The sequence below is a fragment of the Limulus polyphemus genome, unplaced genomic scaffold (assembly GCF_000517525.1).
Source record: "Limulus polyphemus unplaced genomic scaffold, Limulus_polyphemus-2.1.2 Scaffold3215, whole genome shotgun sequence".
NCBI lineage: Eukaryota > Metazoa > Arthropoda > Merostomata > Xiphosura > Limulidae > Limulus > Limulus polyphemus.
The window spans coordinates 118,736-127,567 of NW_013668825.1; the positions used below are offsets into that span (position 1 = coordinate 118,736).

The window sequence follows — 8,832 nt, forward strand, 5'->3', positions numbered from 1 at the left end:
TGCTGTCGGAGGTTGAACTGTATTTCTTGACAAGCCGTCAATTCGGCGAAACTAGTCTACTGCAGAGGGAGTAGCGAATTCAAGACTACATTAAGCCTCATTCACGAACACTTTCTTCTTTTCACTAGAAGCGTAACGTTTGCGTTGGACAGAGGTATAGAAAAATCTATCATTATAATATTAAGCTTTAGTCTGTCCTGAAAATGCGCGCGCACATTATTTTCTAAATGCGCATGTACGGGTACTTCATTTCAACGGATGCGAACAAAAGGCGGGTGTAAATATATTTTAGTAGACATTTTGTATAACAGCATATTAAAAGCTCGTCAAAGTTTGTAAAAAGTATAACATTATAAGTTTATTTACTGATAGTATTAAGTACAGTAATGTTTAGCCCTAACTAAATTAAAACGAAAAACGTATACTAGTTTCATTGTTAAATTATCTCTTCACCGGCTGTCTTTATATAGGCTTAACTGATATTAGGCCTAAGACAAGCGGGCCAACAGATTTCGGCGTCTGCGATTAGAATTATTATAGAAATCTTTAAAGAAGAACTGTTGTAATTAAGACATTAATTTGACCACAATTGTTTTGTGGGTCTCTACTAGTTATATATTAAAACATTCATGTCAAGTTCTTGTCGCTCTGTTACCCATTTTGAGAGTAACAAAATTTGGAGATGGGTAATTAAGAAAAGCTCCCTTCATTAACCATCTCCAAACTTTATACAAAATAGTTTGTTATTTTAGCATTCTATAAAATGTTTTCTTCTAAGTCTAGTATCCGGGATTCAATCCCTGCGATGGACACATAACAAATAGCCTATTTCACAGTTTTGTAATTAACAACAATAATAAAAAAATGCAAACAAAGCGTCATATCCAGTTCTTTCAGAATTTTGTTTTGAAATTTCACGCAAAACTACAAAAGAGGTATTTGCGCATAGCAGTACCTAATTTCGAGTTGATGGACCAGTCGAACTGCAGTTAGTCAACAGTACCCATCGCTAACTCTTGGGATACTTTTATCTGACCAATCAGTGGGACTTGACTCCACTCTTATAGCTCATCTCAGTCCCAAAGTGCGGAGCATATTTTTCGAAGTAACAGGACGCGAACCGGGAATCTTCAGATTCAAAATCAGGGCACGTGTACCATTAGGCCACGCTCGACCCATTGGGTTGAGTGATTTCAAAAGCTGCTCATTATTAGCATTATGTTTGTAATTTCAAACACGCTTATTTGTTGGGGGATTTATTTTAATATACAAATCAGAAAGTTTATGCGGGTATAGAACCCAGACATCTAACGTGTTAGGCCTATCATAGCCTGGTGGTTAAGGCGCTCGACTCGCAAATCTGCGTGTCGCGGCTTCGAATCCCATCACCAATTATGCTCGACATTTTAGCAATAAGAGCGTTACAACAGGATGGTCGTCAATCGTTGGTGAAAAGAGTAGCCCAAGAGCTGTCGGCGATTGGTGTTGTTAACTAGCTACCTTCCTTCTATTCTGTCACTTCTAAATTAGGGGCGGCTGACGCAGATAACCTTCGAGTAACTTTGCGCGAAATTCAACAAACAAACTTAATCTTGATCGTGAAGATTATCACACTCAAAATACTTCAACGACGTTTTTCAAAAGATGAAAAAATAAACCCTCTTGGAGAAATTACAATTGTAGCATATGTCCAGAAATATAAATATAAAACAGAATGATTAGAGTGCGCAAATATTCTGACAAGAGTCAAGTAATATATTTCAAATAGCTTTATTTCTTATAAAGGGAAAAAACAAAACAAAATCTGTCCAGTTGCCGTAGTTCGGATAAGAGTTTGGGAAACGAATTTCTCGGTTTTCGGTTTTTCTTTCCAATTATATTTTGATCAAAGAATATTCAAGTTTGAAGGTAAATTTCTTTTATAAAAACATAAGTCGGTTTAATTTTTCTTTTCATTTACTTATGCGACAGAAAATCGAGATTAATATATATACATACTGTAGATGTCTTACACTGAGCGTGCGCCTAATGTCTAACCAATAAATCAGCTTAGCTTTATATTTTCAGATCTTGCCACAGTCTCACTGCAATGACTTTTTTAAAATAAAAGTTATTTTCGATTTTATAAGGAATATTATTAAACCTTCTGTTTATACCTTCGTTTTGTTGCACAAAAAAACTAATTTCAAACATTTAACCTAGTGTAGATTGTCACGAGTATTAGTTTTGTTTAAGTTAATAATATGCTGGGTGTGGCCCAGTTTTAGCGTGCCAGAACTGTGAATCCAAGGGTTCATGGTTTACCATCCCTTGCCGAAAACTTTGGGTGCGTTATAAGAGTAACAACAAAACTCCATTATGCTAGCTGTCTTCCCTTCTAATTTATCAGCTAAAAATTAGGGACGGTTATCCGCAGGTAACCCTTGTGTAGCTTTGGGTGATATTCTGAAGCAAATAAATATAATTACGACAAGTAAGAAGTGCATAGTAAGGAACTGAGGTTAGAAAAGTCCGATAATAGTGAATAGGACAGGTATTACGTTTTTGTAAATATTCCAAGCTTCTGAAATACTATGATTGCTTAGCAACATATAATAAAATTATTTTGATCGCTTTTATGCATTAATTATATAAATATTTCATAGTTTTTCTTTTGTAGGTTCAACAAATTCATGATTCATTAAAAATGAAGTTTTCGCCCCATTACAACGAAACGTTTAAACAAAGTTAGTCAGAGTATTAGAGTGGTTTTTCTTCCTATTACAACGAAACGTTTAAATAAAGTTAGTCAGAGTATTAATGTGGTTTTCGTCCTATTACAACGAAACGTTTAAATAAAGTTAGTCAGAGTATTAATGTGGTTTTCGTCCTATTACAACGAAACGTTTAAATAAAGTTAGTCAGAGTATTAATGTGGTTTTCGTCCTATTACAACGAAACGTTTAAACAAAGTTAGTCAGAGTATTAGAGTGGTTTTTCGTCCTATTACAACAAAACGTTTAAACAAAGTTAGTCAGAGTATTAGAGTGGTTTTCGTCCTATTACAACGAAACGTTTAAACAAAGTTAGTCAGAGTATTAATGTAGTTTTCGTCCTATTACAACGAAACGTTTAAACAGGGGATAGTATAACTAGTAACAAGATTCATATTTTCATTAGTTCTAACAGTTTGGTTTTTAACTGGAACAAATAATGTCATTGAACCTAAACTTTCAACTATAATGTAACAAACCCTACAAATGGAGAAAGTGCTGTGAAAAAGTGTTACTGCTCCAGACGGTTGCCTTCGTTTAGATTCATAATTATTCTATACAGAAACCCCCTTAAAGCAGGACCGGGCGTGGTCTAGTGCCTAGTGTTTTTTGACTATGAACCCGAGGTTTCGTCTTTACGGCCCGTTGCCACAAAAATGGGCTCCGCAGTTTGAGGCTGTGAGTGCGCTATAAGATTGAAGGTGAAACTCCACTTTAGTTCAGAGAATAATAGCCCAAGAGTTGGCGGTGGGTGTTGATGATTAATGTCTTCCCTTTATTCTATCAGTTCAAAATTTGTGCACAGTGGCTAGGGTTTTGGAGTCGTTGTCGGAAGGTTGCGAGTTGTTGTGTTCCCGAGTAACACACTTTACCCTAATGGTTACACTCTACCCATCTGTATTGTGAGAACCAGTGGGTAGCTGGGGGTTAACATCCTAAGCAGGTGGACATTCTCACCAACTCGTGCCATTAAAACTAAAGTTCAGAAACGACTCCCATGTGGCGTCGCGGTACGGCATAGATTTAAAATTGTTTTTTCAAGATTTTTTGACAGTGTTTTAATGGACTTGTCGCACCTATTTCTAGACTTGGACGACATTTCGACCTCTATAGTTTGACCTTTTTCAGATGAAAGGACTTTGACCCGTATAATCCCCTCAGTGCCTCAACGATACGCCTGAAGGCTAAAAACAGGGTTTCGATACCTGTGGTGGACACAACAAAACTAGTCCGTTGTGTATCTTTATGCTTAACATCAAGCAAACAAATAATCTACCCATGGCAAGCGTAATGTCGTCACAGAAACCTTAAACCCACGAAACAAGCAGGAGCAGCCTATTAATGCCCTACCAAACAACTGGAGATTCATAGAATTAGTCTTGCCTATTAATAAGAACCAGCTGGAGATTCGTATAAGTAGTCTTAATTATTACTGAGAACCAACTGGAGATTCGTATAATTAGTCTTACTTATTACTGAGAACCAACTGTAGATTCGTATAATTAGTCTTACTTATTACTAAGAACCAACTGGAGATTCGTATAATTAGTCTTAATTATTACTGAGAACCAACTGGAGATTCGTATAATTAGTCTTACTTATTACTAAGAACCAACTGGAGATTCGTATAATTAGTCTTACTTATTACTAAGAACCAACTGGAGATTCATACAATTAGTCTTACTTATTACTGAGAACCAACTGGAGATTCGTATAATTAGTCTTACCCAGTTGGTTCTCAGTAATAAGTAAGACTAATTATACGAATCTCCAGTTGGTTCTCAGTAATAAAGATTCGTATAATTAGTCTTACTTATTACTGAGAACCAACTGGAGATTCGTATATTTAATCTCACTTATTACTGAGAACCAACTGGAGATTCATACAATTAGTCTTACTTATTACTGAGAACCAACTGGAGATTCGTATAATTAGTCTTAATTATTACTGAGAACCAACTGGAGATTCGTATAATTAGTCTTATTTAACCAAGCAAGGCTAAGCCGTGCTATAAATTTTACCCTAATAAAGATTAGCTGTGATACAGATCTTATCCTAATAAAGCTTATATGTGTGACAGATCGTAACGTGTTAATGCTAAGCTGTGTTAAAGACTGTAACCTAGTAAGGCTTAGCTGTGTTACAGATCGTAATACTGCATAACCGACCTGTATCACTGTAATACTGTGAGTTCCGAAAACATGGTTGTTAGTTCGAGCTGGAAAGATGGATTGCGTTCTTCATCCTTCAGAGTAGAACAGTACATCACATAACCGCACGTGTTGAGTCGTGTGTCGAATATCCTACGAAGTATAGTTACAAATTGTTTAATTATTCTAGGCTTAAGTTGGTGTCGCAAACATATGTCAACCGGTCTTAAAATACTTCTAATATTGACATACGTAAAATATCACGTGCCGTAACGTAAGTTTTAGTTGATCGATCATTGGGTCCAAACGAAGAAGAACTGAGGCAGTTTTATTTTGAAAAACTAAATAACTTGGTATTCAAACTTATACGATAACCATTCTCCAGCTATCGATAGTGTTCCTTGCGTTTAGACTGTACATTTCTTCCTGCTTAGAAACTCTTCACTAACATTGATCTTTGTTGAATATGTACTTCACTCAATCAGTAACATTTTGTACTGAAATCCTTGAGCTAGCTAATAATCAATAATAGCCATCAGCGCCTGATTAGTGTTCATTTCAGACTCTTCCTCCTCAACTAAAAACTCGGAAAAATATATTTTAAAAGAATTCTTTTACTTGTCATAACTTGCATTAATGAATAACAATGCATTTTAACAATAAAGAGACGACTAACATGTATTACTAACAATGAATTATTACCGTCGTTATAGGTATTGTTGAGGTATATCAGAAAAGGATGATTCTCTTATTACAATTATAATTGTCATGAGAGTTTAATATTAGGTCTATTACATTTTGAAGCACTAAATTCTTAATCTAGTTCATTAGAAAATTTTAAAAACTAGAAGAGTGTATAATGATAGTATTCCAACCACACAATATCTGCCATATTCATTGCCGACGACGCGTTTCGCTAAATCCAGAGCTCATCAGATCGGTTGGGATACAAGATTCTCTTATTCAGCGCATATAACGTAGAATTAAACGCATACCTCCAAACAAATTACTTGTTGGATATGTTATCAATAACATTTATTTAACTGTAAAACATCGCGTGATTTTAGTTTCCGCGTTTACAACATGTGTGTCTTTCATCTACACCACATTTCTTTAATTTGTGTGTGTGTTTTTTTTTTACTTTATTACAAGAAAGAAACGGTTCAAATCAATCGAAATAAAAGTACTTAGAAAAGTAAATTATTAAGGCATTTATATTCTGAATAGTTTGCGTGCAACATCTAAGACTGTAATCTACAAGTGCGGTATTCAACATATATTCCAAATTAAATTTTAACAACTGAATGATAAGCAGTAGAGAACGTAAAACAGTTTCTTAATATATGACGTTTCCCGCTGAAAATTACTTAATAAAAGTAAAACAGAAATGTATTTTAATAAATACGCAATTACAAAAGATTCACATTAACGTCATTCTGTTTAAACAACGTAGATTCTACTTGCACTGCAGACACACGAAAAGGCCAAATAACTATATGTAATGATAATTACGCTGTCAGCGGGGGGTTATTTATTCGAAACTACATAATTTTAGGCCACAAATGTATAAATATTTATTAGTTTCGTTATATATAATACTTATATTTTTTTATTGAAACATCATTAGATCTTGCCATTAATTGTCATAATTACAGCATTTATTGCTCTTGGCATTTTTTTTTCTTTTATTTCGATCTGATTTTGAAATATCGATTTTTGAAATCTCTCTCGTTCTCTCAGCCACGTGACGAGGATGACCGTTGATTCCACAATAGCGAAACATCATCAGGAAAACAATACCATTTCAAACTCATTAATAATTTAGCAGTCTTGAAGAATACAGCCGCAATTTTGAAAATGGTTTCTTGTTTTTTGAATGATGAGAATAAATGACCTGAGTCTCATGCGACATAAAATATGATATCATTTATTATAGATACAATGATAAAGTTACTTTATTGTAACCCTTATTAAAAATCTAAGCCTTCTCATTTTCTACCAAATAAATATTAAAAGATAAAATAATATTCGTTAAGGGTATATTTCACCATATTAAAATGAAGGGATTTTATATGATAAATTAGAAATGTTAATAGTACATGTTTGTGGCAAATAAAGGAAAGTTTAGAATTTCACACCGAAGAAATGAAAATAATTAAATATTTGAGGAAAACTGATTTATAAATCCAAGAGGTCGCCACCTCCGGGCTTATGTAGTTAGGCCTAAATTTAAAGCAAAGTAATAATAATATATATATATATACGCATTTTAACTGTTATTAGGCTTAGAAGTATATTAATCATACATCGAAATACGAAAAAGTATAACAATACTTTCCTGTTCACCTTTTCTGGTCCGGTTCTTCTCACTGCCAGTAACACATATACTTGTATTCCACGCCTATGGATGATTAAAGTACATAAGTTAATGGGATGTACCAAACGACTGGGATTTCTCTGTGATTAATCATGCCGCTGAGATCTTACTCGTGTCTTCGTCTTTCAGTAGTCACACATACACGCACGTGCTTTTATTTCGTGTTAGCGAATTTCCAAAAACAGTTTTCCCAGGATAAACAGGAGAACCGCTGTTGTTACACAATCCTTAGTCTTGGTCTTGCACGCGGAGCTTACTGTACAAATATATTCAACGGGAAAGAGGAAACGGTTGTTACAAACTTTGATGTAATGGACATGTACAGAACTTAAAATACAAAAATAAACCAACCAGATAAGATCGAACGAATACGAAGGTAGGATGTAATAAGAATTACGAATGTCGAATAATGACAGATTCGTTGGACACTGTCGTAAAACGCAACGCTCGACTATATAGGGAATAATAAAAAAGTCGTAATATGTATTCTTTGTTTGTTGCACTTAGCAAAACTACTCGCGGGATATCTGCGCTAGCCGTCCCTAATTTAAAATTTGTATACTAGAAGGAAGGCTGCTAGTCAATATCACCCGCCGCCAACTCTGGGGCTACTCTTTATCGCGAATAGTGGGACTAATCATCACATTGTAATACCGCCATGGCTGAAACGGCGAACATGTTCGGTGAGGGGATTCGAACCCGTGATCCACAGAGTGCGAGTCGAGTTCCCTAATCACCAGGTCATTTCAGGTCATATAGACACTCCATCATAATGAGAAACATCTTGAAGATAATAAAAACATTATAAGATTAAGGGAGAACAAAAAGAACATCAGTTAGATTTTGGAAAACATAATATAAAAAGAGTAATAATATAAAAGAGGAACAATATAAAAAAAGGAACAATATAAAGGAGTAACAATATAAAAAGAGGAACAATATAAACAGATTAATAATATAAAAGAGGAACAATATAAAAAGAGGAACAACATAAAAAGGGGAACAATATAAAAAGAGGAACAATATAAAAAGAGTAACAATATAAAAGAGGAACAATATAAAAGGGGAACAATATAAAAAGAGGAACAATATAAACAGAGTAATAATATAAAAGAGTAACAATATAAAAAGAGGAACAATATAAACAGAGTAATAATATAAAAGAGGAACAACATAAAAAGGGGAACAATATAAAAAGAGGAACAACATAAAAAGGGAAACAATATAAAAAGAGGAACAATATCCTCTTTTAGATTGTTCCTCTTTTTATATTGTTCCTCTTTTTAAACAATATAAAAGAGGAACAATATAAAAAGAGGAACAATATAAAAAGAGGAACAATATAAAAAGAGTAATAATATAAAAGAGGAACAATATAAAAAGAGTAATAATATAAAAAGAGTAATAATATAAAAGAGGAACAATATAAAAAGAAGAACAATATAAAAAGAGGAACAATATAAAAAGAGTAATAATATAAAAGAGGAACAATATAAAAAGAGTAATAATATAAAAAGAGTAATAATATAAAAGAGGAACAATATAAAAAGA

The 8,832-nt window shown here is 33.8% G+C and overlaps 1 protein-coding gene across 1 annotated transcript in view; it reads right to left on the minus strand.

Annotated features, from left to right (window-relative positions):
- Window positions 1-7,269: 7,269 nt before the first annotated feature.
- Window positions 7,270-8,832, minus strand: part of LOC111088148 — a 9,249-nt gene continuing 7,686 nt past the window's right edge. The window contains exon 3 of the mRNA XM_022397311.1: window positions 7,270-7,537. Within this exon, the coding sequence (XP_022253019.1) occupies window positions 7,446-7,537 (92 nt within the window). The 3' untranslated portion in view covers window positions 7,270-7,445. The remainder of the gene's footprint in view (window positions 7,538-8,832) is intronic.